Genomic DNA, 17,461 nt, shown 5'->3' on the forward strand with positions numbered 1-17,461 from the left:
AAGGACAGGCATTCTCGGACTTGTAGACCTACCTATGCCCATCAGGCATTGCAAGCTGAGAACAAGCCCTTTTAGGAAAGAAAGTGGAATAAAAGCCAAGCCACTTTCTCAGTGTAAGACAAGACACAGAGATCTCCACTGGGAAACTTGAAGCAGAACACCAGCAGCTGCTAGGTCTCCCCAGGCAAGGGGAAGAGGAAAAGACTGCCTTGGATCCATGCACCAAGGGGTGAACCCCTTAACCTAAAGGGAGAACTTATGAACCTCTGATACGAGGACAGAAGGTAACCCAGACCATAGTGAGAGGGCTGTAAAGGCTGAAGAGACAGTTTACAGAATCTGAAACAGAAGGGTGAATCAAGCCTGAGCAGATGGTGTAGAAAGGAGAGGCTTCTTGTGTTGGGATGCATTTGTGTCAAGACTTGTTAAACTACACCCAAAGGGAGACAGTTTCAGAATTTGTCATTTTGCACACAGTTCCCCCTAACGGAAAACTAAGGCAACTGCAACACTCTGATGACAGGAATAGAAGCAACCCTTTCACAACCGCTAAAACCCAAAATTTTATAATTAAGAACGAGTGTTCAGAACCAGGGTTTGGCCTGGTGGTAGTGCTACCATCACCCTTTGTAAGAATTCCTATAAATACTGATGTAAGGATTGTGTCTTAGATAAATGATTAAGACAGACTTGATAGTTATGTGCCCATTAAGCATGCCTTCTAACTCTTTTAAGGCATAGCTCATATAAGAAGGAAGAATTTGAAAGAATAAAGCAAAAATAAGTATTTTGACCAAGTTTAAGTGGTGATAATCTCATTTTTTCTGTGGTGATTTGCTGAAACTATTTTCCTGTTACTAGTCAGCAGCACGTGATCTTAGATTTCCAAGGTATTCTGGGTGAAAAGCCAGCAAAGCATACAAATCCAGCTGACAAGAAACATTTTATGGCTCTGATCCGAATATTATTTAGAGTTATAATCAAATCTTAAGAGGATGTAAAATTATATCTCACACTCAAGTCTGGAGTATCAGAAATAGGGGCAAAGGAAGGATAAAGCATCAGCAAGTGAGATGACGGCATTTTTCCCTCAAATAGAAATGTTGGATTTTTTTTTCCAATGTCCAAAGTGCCCCACATTCTTATCATATCTTAAATAAATTGTTTATGGCAAAAGTCCTACTCCAATGGCGTTTAACTATTTACTTCACTGGCAGCATCACCCAATTCTAAACCCTCCCCCCCACCACCCATTTTAAGAGACTGAATGGCACTTACATCCAAAGCACACTCGTAAACGGTGTCATCCAGCAAGGAAACCTTGCAGTACATATTTCTGTGTCTTCTTACTGATTTCTGGGTGGCTTTTAATTCTTGGTCTGCCTTTGTCTCAGGGTTCTCTCTTTTCAACTCTGCCTTGGAACACTCTTCCTGCACTCCGTCTCCTTCCTTAATCTCAAGGTCTGTGCTCTCTGGGTCTTGATCTTCTCTCCTGTCCTCCTGAGCAGGCTGAAATCCCACAACACCATATGTATTACTTACATGTTTCAAACAAGTAGCATCAAACAGCATAAATGTACTGTAGGTGATTAAATCCCATTAGAGATCAAAGTGGGCCACCTCACAGTGGCTCAGCAACCTCGAGTTTTTCTCTGGTGCTGTATCTTGTGCTCTAAAGTCTACAATTTCTTTTTCTAAACTACATTTCTAGCCCTTCTCATTGAAGATCATTTCAATGTAAACCAATTCAGTGATGTCTGCCCAAGTCTGCAAAGAATCTGAAACAGCAAACAGCTCAAATGTCAACTGATAGTTATTCAGTTCAAGTGCATGTTAATTCTGAAGTCTAATGAAAATGTAAATCAGTCTCATTAGCTATTAGTTTATCAAAGCATGTCAGAAGGGACAGGGTTGATTATATTATGAAGACATGTTCAATCTACTGTTAGTGGCATCTCATTTTAGATTGGAGACTCATTTTTCCAATCTGACCCCTCAATCTTGCAGGCAAAATGCTCAGCTAATCCATAAAAACACGCAATATCCTAGAATTGTTTCATTGTAAAACAGTCCTTTCTACATTTCCATTGGAGCCCTGAGAATGTGTCAGTTTTCATCACAATAAACCTACCCACATAATACAGAATTTAATTTTGGGATCCAACGTTCTAATCAGTCTTCCTGTGTTATGAGTGATACTTAAAATGGAAGACTTCCTTCATGCCATTGTGCCAACACATGCTTTAGTATCTGCAATTATTTAAATTTGATCAATGTTCACAGATTATCCTATCTCTGTCATAGCAGAAAGCAGCAATCAGATAGAGAGTCAGATGGATTTGGACACAAATGCTGGCTCGGAGGCTTTACAACAGGACACTGCACATAAATGGTTTCACAGTAGAAATATCTGTTAAAAGTCAGGATTTAAAAGGACATTAATACTAATTTAAAACATTATAGTCAAAATTAGCTTGTATGCACTGACCGTGGGGCTTGTTTTTGCACAAGTTCACATACTCAGTGTACCAAATACCTACAATTTTATTGCAAACCTCACTCATAGTATTTGTTTTGCTTAAAAGCCCAGCTCCTGGAGTTAAGTGATTACATAAAAATCTCAGTTCATATTTTCAAGCTTCTCTCTGCAAACATGAGGGACAGAAACTTTTTTAAAAAACGAAAGCAGAGTGTATTGTAAAGGCTCAAACCAAAAGACAAATAAGAACCTTCACAATTATTATTTTTTAATCTCATGATTTTTGGGAGCCTAACTCATGATTTCTGAATGTTTGGTTTGGCAATGCTATACAATTTAAAGTGGAAATTTCTCAAACTCCTCATTTAATGTTGTAGTTATGTTCCTAAAAAATGCTACTTTGCCCCCCCACACACACACACACGCTCACTCTGTGGAGGTGAGGTACAGGAGCAGGGGAGGGGGACACCCTGACATTAGCACCCCTCTCCCACCCCCTTCTGCACAGCAAGCAGGAGGCTCCCAGGAGCAGCTCCAAGGCAGAGGGCAGGAACAGCACATGGCAGTGCGGGGAGGGACAGCTGAACTGCCCAGCAATTGATAGCCTGTTGGGCGGCTGCTGCACAGGGAACTTCAGGGAGCTGATGGGGGGCTGCTGGTCCACCCTGGTTCCAAGCCCCTACCAGCTAGCTCCAACAGGCTGCTCTTTCTGCAAGCAGTGGACAAAGAAGGCAGCTGCCAAACAATGTTTAAAGGGAACATTGCACAACTTTAAACAAGCATGTTCTCTAACTCATCAGCAACATAACAACGAAACAATGTTAACCGGGACGACATTAAGTGAGGAGTTACTGTAGCTATAAGCTTCCTATTTACACCACTGACAAGCAGCACTAGTCTGTCCACTAGATCACACTGCCTCCAGCATACGGAGCTGGGAACTAAGGAACCTGGATTCTATTCGCAGCTCTATACACAGGGTACGTCTTCACTACCGGCCGTACCGGCGGGTAGCAATCGATTTCTCGGGGATCGATATATCGCGTCTCATCTAGACACAATATATTGATCCCCGAACGCGCTCCTGTCGACTCCGGAACTCCACCAACGCGAACGGCGGTAGCGGAGTCGACGTGGGGAGCCGCGGACGTCGATCCCGCACCGTGAGGACGGTAAGTAATTCGAGCTAAGGTACTTCGACTTCAGCTACGCTATTCACGTAGTTGAAGTTGCGTACCTTAGATCGATTCCCCCCCCAACCCAGTGTAGACCAGCCCACACTTGCTTGGGCGAGATACCCAGGCTAAATTATTCACAAACAGCCATCAGCCTTAGGTGTCCAACTCAAAACAACCTGGACCTGACTCTTTCAAATGCTGAGCAGCCACCATGCCAGCTGAACTTGAGTTGCAGATACTTAGCACTTCTGGTAGGAAAGAAAAAGAAGCCCATTGTATTTCAAGTCCAGTAGCCAAGAGGCGATGTATCTAAAACCACAGGCCACTTTTGAACATTTGGCTATTAACATTTGGTGCCTCAGTTTCCCCATCAGTAAAACGGGGATAATACCTACCTTTTAAAGCTCCGAGGTCTACGCATTTAAGGGTAGGATTTTTAAGGTGCCTAAGGAAACCACAAAATAACTAGTAGTTAGTTGGACACAAAGTCCATAGTCTCTCTTTAAATCCCCAGTATATATACTCTAAGTAATTAATATAAGTATGTGTGAGGCCACAGAAAAAACAGGGCCTAATACACTGGTGGGAGAAGGTTGTAAACTGACCCAAGGTCCATGAGGTTCTGAACTGTCACTTGTGTTGTCTGTTTTGCTGTGTTTTTTCTGCTGAACACAGCTGTAAATTCCATGATGTGTTTTCTACTGACTTTTCTTCTACCCATAGTGTACATATGAGAATATTTAAAAATGAGTATTAAAAGTAACTTTCATAGGATGTAATCTGAGTTCTCATCCTGACTGACAAACTTCCTTTCCTCAGAGCAATATTTTTTGTAAGTGTTTTAGGAGCTTGTTAGTGTTTATATAAAATGCTTTGAAGATTAAACATATTATGATTACAAACAGTAGGAATAAGTATTAGACAGCAGATCACACTGCAGAATAAAAAAAACCTAAGAGCAGGAAGTGTCAGATGTAGCATAATGTCTGTCAAATACTAGAAGTTCCAAAAAGGTTTTTTTTCAGAATTTTGTGGGTTCTCATTGATCAAATCTAACATAGGAGGATTACAAACCTCTACTCCTTACTTAACCTGACAAATAATCCTGACTACATGAGCTAGCTGATTAGGAAGCCAAAGAGAATCCAAATCCACTTTGTTTACCTGTGTTTCTGCACTGCTTAGTGAATGAAGATCTAAAGATGGGTCAGTCCTGAGTTCAGGTTCAGGAGCTGCTATTGGCGCCTTCAGTAGGATTTCTTCATCGGGATTGGTTCCTAGATCTGTTTCTGTCTGACCTCCTTCACCTTTCTCTTGTGGACTCTCCACTTCTTTTCCCTCTTCAGAAACTTGAGACTTGGGCCTTTTGAGAAATGATGAAAAGAGGCGTGACAGCCCCCGACTCTCAGAAGTGCAGCGCTCTTTGTTCTTGCTCTGGTCTTCGTGTGTGGGGGTATCACCGTTGGATGCCTTCTGTTTCTGTCCTGTTTGATGATGCCCCTCAGATGCCTGTTGGGAAGCCTCGCCCAAAGAAGCCTCTTGCTTCTGTGTTTCAGCAGCTACCTCCTCCTCCTCTTTTTGCTGCTGCTGCTTAGGATTCTCGGCCTCAGCCACTAGACTCTTCTCTGTTGTCATGATGAAACTGTAACAGATTTTAAAAAGTAAACAATAATATTTCTTCAGTGTTTACACATGCATTTAGCCATTGTAAATCAAATAGCAAGCACTCCAAGCACCACTTCCTGAGAGCTGCTCTCTCTGGTCTGTGGCCTACTGAGCTTTATATACAAAGCAATCTTATCACTGACAAATCACACTCGTATGTAAAACTAGACTTGACTTAGTGTAGTTTTTTCAAAAAATAGAGACCTTTTCATCCATGTCTACCTTTTACAGCGAGGATTACACCAACAAATGTGTTTCAGATACATGAACGATTCTGCTTAACTCTGGTACTGCAAGTGTCATTTCCTTAGTACTTCCTTTCCGCAACTCTTAGAATGCATCACAGTTAAAATTGCAGTCGTCTTGCCTAATCAAAATAGTCAATGTGAGATATTTCTAGTGTGACAACTGCAGAAGACAAACAAAAGCAAATAATGAGGTTTGTAGAAATAAAAGTGCACTTCTCTTAGCATTTCTAGCTTTACACTTCTTTCGAGTCTTCTTTTTCACCCTACAGTAAAACTTTGTCCCTGTGCTGTTTTGTGGGAAGGGAGTAGGGGGAAACAGACATGTAACTAAACAAGCCTCTTAGTGACATCCTATACAAAAATTCTGTGGCAGCCGTATCTCGCTTCCTGAGATATATAACTGAAAAAAATGGTGTAAACAGGAAGTTTCAGAAGAAAAACCTCCCAAAGATACACCACCTACAAGCAACAACACTCTTCAAAAGATCAAAAGTTTTACTAAAACAAAAAATTTCAGATCCTACCAAAAATAAGTGTCCCTGTAACAGACTAAAGAATCTAAATATTAAATTTAAAACACAAAATAATCCCCTTCATTTCCTCTACCAACCTAGTTTGATTACTGCGTTACTATACAGAAGTACTCAGAATGGTGCTTATTGAGGCCAAGTTTAAAATGTACCTATTTCAACTAAATAACTCTGCCTTTAAGCAATCTGGTTTTAGTAAACTAAACTGCTGAAACCTAAGGAATTTGGCATTTAGAAATTGATACTTGCACTGCATGGGCAAAAAAAAGTCTCAAATTTAAACTGCAAAGGCTTTCTCAAATGCATTTATCCTGCTAATGGACAGCAGGTTTTTTTGAAGTCCATTTCACTAATCTGATGCCATGTTTACTTCAACTTCAGCCTGGCTGTTGACACAAAGAGATGGAAATCACATGAAGAGCGTATCTATTTAAAGTATAAAGAGGACCTGAAATAATCATGCTTTGGAGGGGATAGAACTAATCTTTGAGAGTTACATCACATGCCTCTGTGGTAACAAATTACCATTGCTTACATGGGGCAAACATGTCTGTTTCAATCCCTTCTAGCCCAAACCTTAAGTAGAAACATTTATTTAAAGTTCTCATTTAGAATTAAGCAACATTCAAGACATCACCCATTTAGGCATTACCACATTTAACATTCAAAACTTTACCCAAATTAAAAAAATGTAAATGTTCATTTTCCCACAGTCACCGAAATGCTTCAGATTAAAAAAATATATAAATTGGTTTTGAAGTTTTCAACCACAGACACAAACACCACTGAATACTGGTTGTCCTAAAAATATTGCAACTCTGTACATGTCTACTGTTCCAAGCAGCTGAGATAGCACAGTGCAACTACTGCAAGTCTCTTATACAAAGCCCATTTTAAAATTTGTTTCAAATAGGTCACCATTATTTAAATGTATGTTGTGGGTTCTTTTTCTCTGAAAACATATGGCTCATGAAAGGTGCCCTGGATGGGAAAGTCCTCCACTACAAGCAAACAGGTACAAGCAGCAATTCAAGTTTTTCCTCATCATCCCTCCAATACAAGATATCTCAGCCCTGACCTGAAGGGACGATCTCTGGGGAACTGGACGAAGGACTGAAGTTCCACAGTCCTTGTCCTTTTAGCTGAGGCTGCAAATCAAGTGGTCACTGGTGCTGGAGGATTCTACTATGTCAACACCTGTGAAGTAACAGCTGGACTGAGACTCTCCAAAATCCCCACTGAACTTATTTTAGATTGAACAGTGAGCTACCATCCCATGAAAAAAACCTCTATTGCTGTTCACCTGAGACGAATTTGAACCAACAATCCATAATAAGTGACAGGCTCCATATCCTATTGCAATCCCCTGAGTCAGGTGTTCTCAAACATTTTCATGAAGTGGATCATAGTCTAATAGTGTCTTGTGGACACCTATCCTTGCCACTGATGGACCATCTCCTGCTCCACCAGTGATCTAATACCACCACCATGGATTACGGCAATTTCTCATGTGGGAAAGTGAAGTATTTAATGTATTTTTAGCTTCTTTTAATGTGATTCAGTAGCTGGAAACAAGGAGAGCCAGCAACACAGGAGCAGCCACGGTCCACCAGAAAGTGCTTGCTTGGGGGAAAAAACAGTTTGGGAATGGCTGCCCTGAGCCATCTAGTCCATTCAATGGAGGTTTGCTTTGCTTTGCAGCAGGCTCCAGGAATTAAAAGTTTTCCCCACTCACCCATGAGTCTACACCAAGGAAGTGCCCCCAACAAACAGCAGACTAGACAAAATTTAACCTTTCACCATCATTTCAGGCTGGTTTTAAAAATCTTCACAAGATTACATTTCAAGAAGTCTGAATCCTTAAATAGTTGCCTCTCTCTCCTTTCCACCCCACTCTCTTAAGATCTCCCATCATTCATTACCTACATTGAAGCTTAATGCTGTATTTAAATTTTCCTTATTCCATAATTTAGTCTGCTTAACTAGGCAATTAAAATATAAAATCAATGCTAAGCACAGCCAGAGAGAAAACCTCATGTGTGCACAAGTTTGCACAATACCTTCTGCTGTGAGAGTTTTGAAAAGCCCCCTTAAATATGCTCAAAAGAAGAAATGTTAAATAGAAGAATGAGGTAAGGACAGCAGAACTAGAGATTTGTGATGACCTGGATCGTACGCCCTGCCATCCTGGAACAGCATGATAAGCATGTCCTTTCACATCTCATGTTTGTTTCAGATAACTTAGTAATTCCCATCTGCACTGTTCTCCTTGTTCTCTCAAGTCAGCAGGGTAAATACAGCATAAGTCTGTTTCTTAAAAAAAAAAAAAGTGTGGTTAAACTATGGAAAGTGAAAATGACATTGGAGTTCCAATTTATTGACTCAAATGTCTTCTAGCATAGCTCAGATTTCTTCAGTTTACAAAGAGGAGGATAATGTTTAACTTTTCAATAATCAGCCCTGCAAAAAGCCTGGAATCTGACAGTCAACTGGGGGTTATTTCAACACCAGCAATAAATATTGTGCAGCTATAACCTACTGTTATTTCCTTTCAGAGGTTAAGTGTGTGCTAGTAGTGGGACCTAACTGTGTCCCTGTGAAATGCTACCACACTTGCTGTCAGTGGAGGCACAGTGGTATGAGAGACAGGACATTGTCTGTTAGCTAGCTCCCCTCGCCCTAGCATTTGGAACTCATTTGCTCACCTTATCCTATGAAACACTTCTGTTAGCTTCCAGGGTGCATTGCAAAGCCCATTTTCTCTTCTCTCACTTGTAAGGTGATTTGGTATGGCTACCCAGAGACACTTGAGTGGGAATTCCAGGATGAGGTTCATTTGTAATATTTATGTTGTTGCTAAGTTGCCTGATCTTAGGGTAATTTACAGGTCTGTTGAATTAATGTGTTTTTAAAAGATTGTTACAGGTCCAGACAGAACACAATGGACCCTCTTCAAGAAGTAAAAATCCAAGAAAGTTAGAGCCAGATGGCACAACCTACTTGCAAGAGGGTATGTGAAGTGTGGGATTGAATAATGTAGATCAGAGGACAAATTTTAATGTAACTCATATATATGTAAAAGGAGAGATTATACACATGCTTAGTAGGATTTTTTTTTTTTTTTAAATAGGTCTAGTATTCTGTAGCTTGATAGAGGATTTGGTAGGGAAAAATGGACAATGAAATTTCAGCAGCAGCAACATAAAACTGGTAATACTTGTCTTCATCAGCTACTCCTACTCTCTTGCTGGGGGAAGCAGCAAAAATTACACATCAATGTGTTTCAATTTGCAGGCCCTACGTGCAGCAAAATAAGCAAGGCATGATGTATGAGAGAGGGGAAAAAGCAAACACACACGGGGCCTAAGATACCCACACTGTACTCTTGGACCCCAACCGAGTCACATCTCTATTCCTCTACAATTGTTGGAACGATACCTGACTAGAACAACAGTTGTCTTTCAAATTTTTCAGGTCTTGTCATGTCAAATCAATACAAAATTCCACCCATAAATGCCCACTGGAAGCAACATTAACAGAGGTGGAGAAAAATCAAAGTTAATGTTGTTAGTCCAACTTTAACAGCTACAAAACTAGATATTATGACAGGAGTTGCCAGGCAAGAACTAGTGTTTAACCAATTCAGTGTTGCCCAAAACCCTGGACAAAAAACACACACTTCCACCAATGGCCAACTCACTGGGTACATCCCCGAAGAGTTGGTGTTTAATTGCACTGCTGACACTCCTACATAATACAGAATGAGTATACGGCACAAAAGAATCCATATTCAGTAGAGAAGGGGTTAATTATGAGTCATGTTTTGGTCTGGCTGCCAAAACAATGTGCTTTGTAGCTACTTCCCATTGATTTCATTTAGAAAAAATAAATGGGCAAGAATCACTATCAAAACATCATCTATTCAAAATTCCCTCCTATCTAAAGGTAAATGCAAGGCTCTGGAAGTGAAGAATAGGGATGGTAGGCCTGTAAGATAAACTTTTTTTTATTAAAGTGAAGTAAACAGGATAACTCCCCAATAATAGACACTTCCTCTCTGAGAAAACTAATATTAAAGTCTCCGGACCCAGAACAACAAAGTCTGTTTACTTGGGTGATTTCAGTAGTCTGCAACTACACAACTGTGTTTTTTTCCAACACTGAAAGGTGGGTCTTGCTTTAGATGAGCAAACGTCTCCAAGTCTTTCCTTTGTCCCCCCAGGAATTACATCGTACCTCTTCTTTTCTCAGGGACAGCCCAGTGATCTGATCCAAATGTAGTTCACAAACCTAGGGATGTGGAGATAGGCACGTACATGTATTGCCTCTTCCTGTCCTTCCCAATAAAGATTTAATAGAGTCAGTTAGCCACCACCACCAATTCACTAAGTGCCGTCAAATACAGTATTTTGTTACAAGGTCCCTGATGCACTCATTGTCTGTCGCTCTGCTTGGACTCACTAATAATATTCTCTCTCTGAAGTTTTACATTCAGAATTCATTTTTATGGTTTTAACTGAAAGCGTAAGAACACAAGGCCCTGTATTGTAAGATGGAACAAATTAAGACTGAACATATATTATTTAAAATACACGCCTTAAACTTTCATTATAAGGAGGCATTTCTAAGTAGTATTTTGTTTTCCAGTGGAACCTTCATAGCACAGCTCACAGAAAGAGCAACATTTTTTTTTGTTTTTTATACACAGCTATTTTGTTAAACCCTTAGGGAAGACACTATTAGTAAGATACTCCCATACTTCCCCGATTTGGAAATTTATATATTTAAAAAAAAAAAGACATTTTGAAATGCAGACAAAGCTTTCATTCATATCTCCTCCACTCCCAAACAGTCTCTCTCAGATCCTGCAGATCATTTAGATATTGTCATCTTATTATTCATAACTTCTGGGACACAGACACCTGCTGTATAGATGAGGTTTTGCCTCATGCAGTTCTGGAGATGTGAGTTCTTTTTAACAATTCAATTTTAAAAGTTACGTTCTATTCTATTCAAGTTGTTATCCCCTTCTTATCACCATAACATCAGAGCACCTTCCAGTAGTGCATTAAGCAACACGACTAATGTCTGTGACATGTGGTTAGCATCTTCTCTCATCCTCTCCCCAGGGGAGAAGTGTGTGTACAGTGTAGCATTTTGTTTTGGTAGGCTGATTGGTTGTTTAGATTATTTATTAAAAGGTATGCTGCTGTGTGTTTGTTACAAGTTAAAATCAACAAAGCATGCCTTCCAGTTGGAATGGAAGGCATAAGATTAGTTATGGTCCTTAGCTCCTGTAGGTGTCTGTTCCACAGCCTCAGATCAGTCCTCCAGAAAGCTCTGTCTCTGGCACAGACAAGCTTTACCCTTACAGTAGCAAGTTCAATTGTGACTGAGGAGCAGTGTTGAGCACAGTGGTCAGCATCCCAAAGCTTATCTTTTATATATGCTGGACCCAGGACATTGAGCACCTTGAAAATAAGGACCAACACTTTGAACTTGCCTCCATAGCCTATGAGAGGTCAGCACAGAGAGCAGAGGACAGGTTTAATGTGCTCATGATAGCCTGAGGAGCCATGCAGCATTCTGTAGTAGATAGAATTTCACAGGACTGATGATTTCAGGCCCAGGTACACACCATGTCAGTATTATGCCAATGACAAATATTTCAGAAACTACAATAAAGTGTTTAAGAAAAAATAAAACTGCAAAACTGAGCTTGAAATACTCTAACTCCTAAAAAAGACTGCTGTTAGCAATCCAGTGAATCCCCACCACCCTCTACAGAAATTGCATCCTTACCTTCGAACTACCAGTCCACTTGTTACCTCCCCTGAAACTCAAACCATGCCCTAATTGTTCACATGGAGGGCATCCTCCTCTGATCCGTGAGGCTAACATAATATAGTTACATCTTTCTAGACATCCTTTTTTCCAGCAAGGGAGAGAGTCTGGTTTTTATAATAACTAAAAATTAAAATTAAAATTGAGTAAGTAATTGGAAGATTTTCCATTCTATTTTCTGTTTCAAACATTCATGGTTTGAATAAACTAATTGGCTATTCCATTTTATTGGTTCTAAAAATAGGAAGTTAGTGCTGTTCTAAATACACTGGTTGTTCTAGATTTCAGCATCAGTTCTGCCCTCATTTACATAAGTGCTACTTCAATAACTAAAATATGGTTATTATGCATTATTTACGCTGTAAAATTTTCAAGGTAGTAAATTTTCAGGTTTCTAATACCATCTGAATTATTTTAGTAATAAGTTTTCAACAACAATGACCAATTTAATTCTATGCATCAAGAAACTCCAACAAATATCTGACAAAAGAGAAATGATTTCACTTACAAGCTGCACACAAGTAGGAAAAGGGAATTGTTAGTGAAGGACGCTAGCGCAAACACCCAATTCAAATAGCAGATCAGACAGGACTTTGGATTTTGGAGTCTTGCCGACTTCCACTTCTTCTAACATACCTACACTCAATTGTGGTAATTCAGAATGTATCTAACTGGAAAATCTGGAAGGACTGAATTGATTCTGTTGGCTCTCTTGGTTCCAGAGAGTCTAGATATTTCAAGCCTTACACTGAAAACACTAAGTTATCACTGTATATTGTCTTCAAAAGGTCTTGACTAGCATAAGTGATTAAAACGTATTAAAGTATAATAAAGATGTCACACCAAAAGCAAATATAGCTGGGTTCATTCATCCCAATGGCTCAGAGAAAGACTAGTAGGGGGATATATAGCTAGCACAGTGGGTCTTAACATTGTTAAAGTGCTTGCTTCACTGTCCCTTAATCAATGCTTACTCAGAAGCAAGCACATTTATTATTCGAACAAGGTTAAGTCACTAACTTATCGCCTTCAACGCAAAAAGTAAATCCCCTGATCATTTCAACATATAGTTATGAAAAATACCATTTAAACTTCAAGGCTTTGTTATTTTAAAAGAAAACAATTGGGTTTTGGTTTTAGCTTTTTTTTTTTTTTTTTTTTTTTTAAGTTAGGAAGCCTTAAATTCTTATAATATGTAGCAGTATTTAATGGTGTAGTAGATCCTAATACCTAAATACACAATATAATAAAAAGTTTATTTTATGAAGTCATACACATTACAATGTGCTGCTGTTAATCTAGTTACCTAATAAACCAACATATGGCTTTACTGAAAGACAAAATGCAACATGAATGCTGCTGCAGCAATAAAAAGTGACAAAGAAGGGAGATTTCAATTAAAGGACACAAACTTTAAACTACCTTTAATTTGCTCTTTAAAATGGACAATATTTAAGGTACTATGCTGCATCCGAGTCCCCCCTATCAATTTTACAATTACATTTTCCTGTTTCTCTTAGTAAAATAATGCTCTCCCTCCCCCATCCTGGTCTTGTGAAAGGTCCACTCAAACCATTATGGAAAAATGACTATATGAAAAGTACTGTCAAGTGCACAAAGTAAATGAACTGAAAAAGAATTCTCTCTAAAGCATCTTCCACTTACAGCAATCTTTGGTACTTGTTGTAACAATAGATAAATTTTCAGAAGAGACTTACTGAAGTGTTACTGAAGATTAGCAATCAAACAAGTATACTCCAGGTAAATTTCTCAAAAGGTTCTTACAAGGGTTAAGAAAAGACAACAAATTTGTTGAAAAAAAGTTGAGAGAGAAACCTAATGCAAACCTCAATAAAAATGCTAGCAATTCCATTACAATGGAATGCTGGCCGCCGCTTCCCACAGCTCCCATTGGCCAGGAACGGCGAACTGCAGCCACTGGGAGCTGCGGGCGGCCGTGCCTGTGGACAGTCAATGTAAAGAAACTGTCTTGTGGCCCGCCAGCAGATTACCCTGATGGGCTGCAGCTTGCCCACCACTGTTCTAAAGCTTCTGGTGACATGAAGAGCGCAGTACAGATTTTATATTTATTCAATTTGTCCTTGATAGAAATATCTGATGTGGGTGTTCTCTGTTTAAAACATACTAAACCTGCTTAGAGCTCCCCAAATTAGGAAGGTAAATCCCTTGCAAGTTATTTAAAATGTTATTTGGGTCCTTTACAAGCTGTTAGGCTTTGGTCTTGAACAGACTGACAGTGTCCCTTTAACCAAATGGTGAGGTCCTATTACCAGAAGAAATAAGATACGTTCACCAAAACATCTGAAAATTTTGCCTCAGTAACAGAGGAAAAAATAAGTCTCCCAGTGTTACAACACAGATGGTACATTGTCATTGCCTGGATTTAATTCTCACCGGACCGTTCCCAGTAATCTACTGTATGTCAGCAGCACTATACCCCTCCTTCATCCTCCTACCACGGTACAGCTTTTCTATTTAAATGAGGGCACAAAACAGTAGCTTACCATCTGCTTTCAGCAGATCATTTGTGTCAAACTGAGGACTGGATTTATAAAAGGATCTGACATTAATAGAGGGATAAAATTTATTACAAGTTAATAGTGTGCAACTCAGATAAAGTTCCTCTTTGAAGTATCCCAGAAAATGCTTTCCTGATAATAGCCTAGATTTAAAAACAAAAGTTTGTGATATGCAGCAGTTTAAAAATCTCGCTAACTGACAAGGACAATAGCCTCCAGAAGGTTTACATTTCACTTACATCTGCTCACCAGTAATACAGCTGGAAATGCCTACAAATTCGTAATGTGCCAAGGAAACATTCAAAACTGAAATGAGTTGGGCCCAATACGAGGACAAGCAGCGTCCATAAAAACTATTCTTTTAAATTACTTATGGAATGAGTTCACTCAGACTTACATGATTACCTTTTCCAAACCCACTGGTAGAGTCCCAAAGCTTTACGGTCTTTTTAAACATAGCACAGGGACACAGACACAAGTATTTTCTTAACTTCAAATATGCTTAAAAAAAAAGAGTCTTCCCATGCAAGCAGCTGCTTCTCTTTTTTACTACATTACAGAAAATAATCCTTATGGCTAGACTTTTTCTTTATTGTCATTCATTACAGACATCAGAACAAAACTACAAGGTTTATTATACAGAAATCTGTATGATATAGCTGTTAAAGTTCACTTCTGAATCAACAGCAGCAATGCTCCAAAAACAGTAAAAGCAGCAACGGGCACAACCCCATAGCTGGCAGCTTGCCTCAAGCCCTGTCTTTATCGACTTTGAACCGATGACCCATCAAACTGTACTGAGGAAGGTAGAAACTGTTAGAAGAGCTGCCACTCCAAAAATATGACTTTAAGGCCATGTCTACACTACAAACTTTGGGTGATAACTTATGTCAGCACGCAGCCTCCGAAGTTAGTACATCACTCTTGTACGTGCATATTTGGCTGCTTGTATGGGTATGGCATGTACTCACCAGGAGTGCCTGTGTCTAAGCAAAATGTGGGGCACCCCAGTAGGTATCCCAGGGTGCCACATGCCACAATCTATGCAACGCCTTTTGGGAAATTTTCACATGTGGTGGGGTAGAAATGAGTAAGCACAGGGATCTGTGGGATCTTGAAGTCAAGTTCCCAATATGTAACTTTCTCCACTGCATAATGTCATCTATGTCCCATAATTTTCACTTTTTTTAATCCCACAAACCCACACAGGATTTTCAGTGTCCACCAGTATCTTTAACAGGAGCATGGAGACTGAAGAGCTGTGCTGTTCTCATGAACACTGTAAATACAGGATGCATGATCCTCTTGTGTTTGGAGATCCAGAGGAAATACCACAATAATGGATGGGACTATTTCTCTGAGGACAGGGACAAAGTGAAAAACAATTCAAGGCGGTTTGTGGCATTCACAAAGCAGTTGAAGACAGTGGAACCTCGCTTCTGGACCAGAGAAAAGATCACTGATGGGATTGTTCTGTAATGCAGGTTTGGTACAATGAGCAGTGGCTGCAGAACTCTCGGATGCGAAAGGCCACATTTCTAGATCTGCGGTCCAAGCTCACCCCTACCTTTCTTTGCAGGGACAGCAGAACGAGTGATCCGTTGACAGCGGAGAAGTGTGTGGTGATCACACTCCAGATGCTTTTAATACCAGATTGCTACCAGTCAATGAATAAGCATTTTGGAGTTGAAAAATCCACAATGGGGGCTGTTGTCGCACAAGCATGTAGGTCCATTAATCATCTCCCGATACACAGGACTGTGACTCAGCAACATGCAGTTCATAGTGGATGGATTTGCAGCAGGGGCACAATCGACAGCTAGCATATCCCTAGTTTGGCACCAGTCCACCTTTGCCACAGAGCACATCAATAGAAAAGGCTATTTTTCTATGGTTATGAAAACACTGATGGATCATCAGGGATGCTTTACCAATATCAACATGGGCTGGTGAGGGAAAATGCATGATACTTGCATCTTTAAGAACACAGGACTGTCCGGAAAGCTGCACACAGGGGCACTCTTTCCAAACCAGATTACCCATTGACAATACTTAAATGCCAACAGTGATTCAAGGGGACTCAGCCTACCCCTTGCTCATAAAGCTATACACTAACCACCTTAACAGAACCAAGGAAAGGTTCAACTACAGCTCAGCAGTGCAAAATGACAGTTGAATGTGCTTTTGGTAGACTGAAGGGATACTGGTGGTATTTACTCACTAGACTGGATCTCAATGAGAAAAACATCCCAATGGTTATAGCTGCATGGTGTGTGCGCATAATATTGATGAGGCGTGGGGGGGGGGGGGAGAAGCTGCCACCAGGGTGAAGGTGGAGCAGCTGCCTGCTGAGTTCAAACAGCGAGACACATGGGTCATTATAAGAGCTCAATGTGGAGTTATGCTGTTGAGGTGGGCTTTGAAAGAGCACTTTAATGGTCAGCCACAGTATCGTTCTGTGCTAGACTGATCCTGGCTTTGGGTGCTGTTAGGAGCCATGTTGTGCTTGCTGTACATTTATAACTGACTGTGCATTTTACTGAAGCTATGAATTATGCAATGCTTGCTGTACATTTATGTATAGGACTGGGCATCTCCTTAACCTATCACTTCTGTGGTGCTGTACGTTTACACATACTGGGTGCTTTGAATACCACTAAGCATTCTGCATGGTGGGTTTTGAACTAATAAAATTCTTCATTTTCAAAAAACAGAAATTTATTGTGTCAAAAACAGTGCAGAAAAACACTGTGCAAGAGAACAGGCAATGCAACATAAACCAACATTACAAAACAGAACTTTAAAATTTGAAAGGCAGCAAACATTTCTGTCCATTTCAGTGCACAAATATTGTCGCTTCTAGCTTCAAGAACACTAACTGTGGTTCACACAGGTCCGGGTATGTGAAGGTGTGGTTTTCCTTGCTGTCCCATGTCATGGAGTGATGGGGTAAAGATGAGGCCAATGATGCCATGTG

The 17,461-nt window shown here is 40.0% G+C and overlaps 1 protein-coding gene across 45 annotated transcripts in view; it reads right to left on the minus strand.

Annotated features, from left to right (window-relative positions):
- Nucleotides 1-17,461, minus strand: part of EPB41 (erythrocyte membrane protein band 4.1) — a 160,472-nt gene that overhangs the window by 82,703 nt on the left and 60,308 nt on the right. For 44 of the 45 annotated variants that reach the window (XM_039511986.1, XM_039511967.1, XM_039511968.1 and 41 more), the window contains 2 exons: nucleotides 4,822-5,299; nucleotides 1,279-1,509 (listed from right to left, as the gene is read on the minus strand). In XM_039511986.1, coding sequence (XP_039367920.1) covers nucleotides 1,279-1,509; nucleotides 4,822-5,292 — 702 coding nt within the window. In that variant the 5' untranslated portion in view covers nucleotides 5,293-5,299. Of the gene's footprint in view, nucleotides 1-1,278; nucleotides 1,510-4,821; nucleotides 5,300-17,461 lie in introns of those variants that run through there. The other variant, XM_039511987.1, reaches the window with a different exon arrangement.

This window comes from Mauremys reevesii, linkage group 23, assembly GCF_016161935.1.
Source record: "Mauremys reevesii isolate NIE-2019 linkage group 23, ASM1616193v1, whole genome shotgun sequence".
NCBI lineage: Eukaryota > Metazoa > Chordata > Testudines > Geoemydidae > Mauremys > Mauremys reevesii.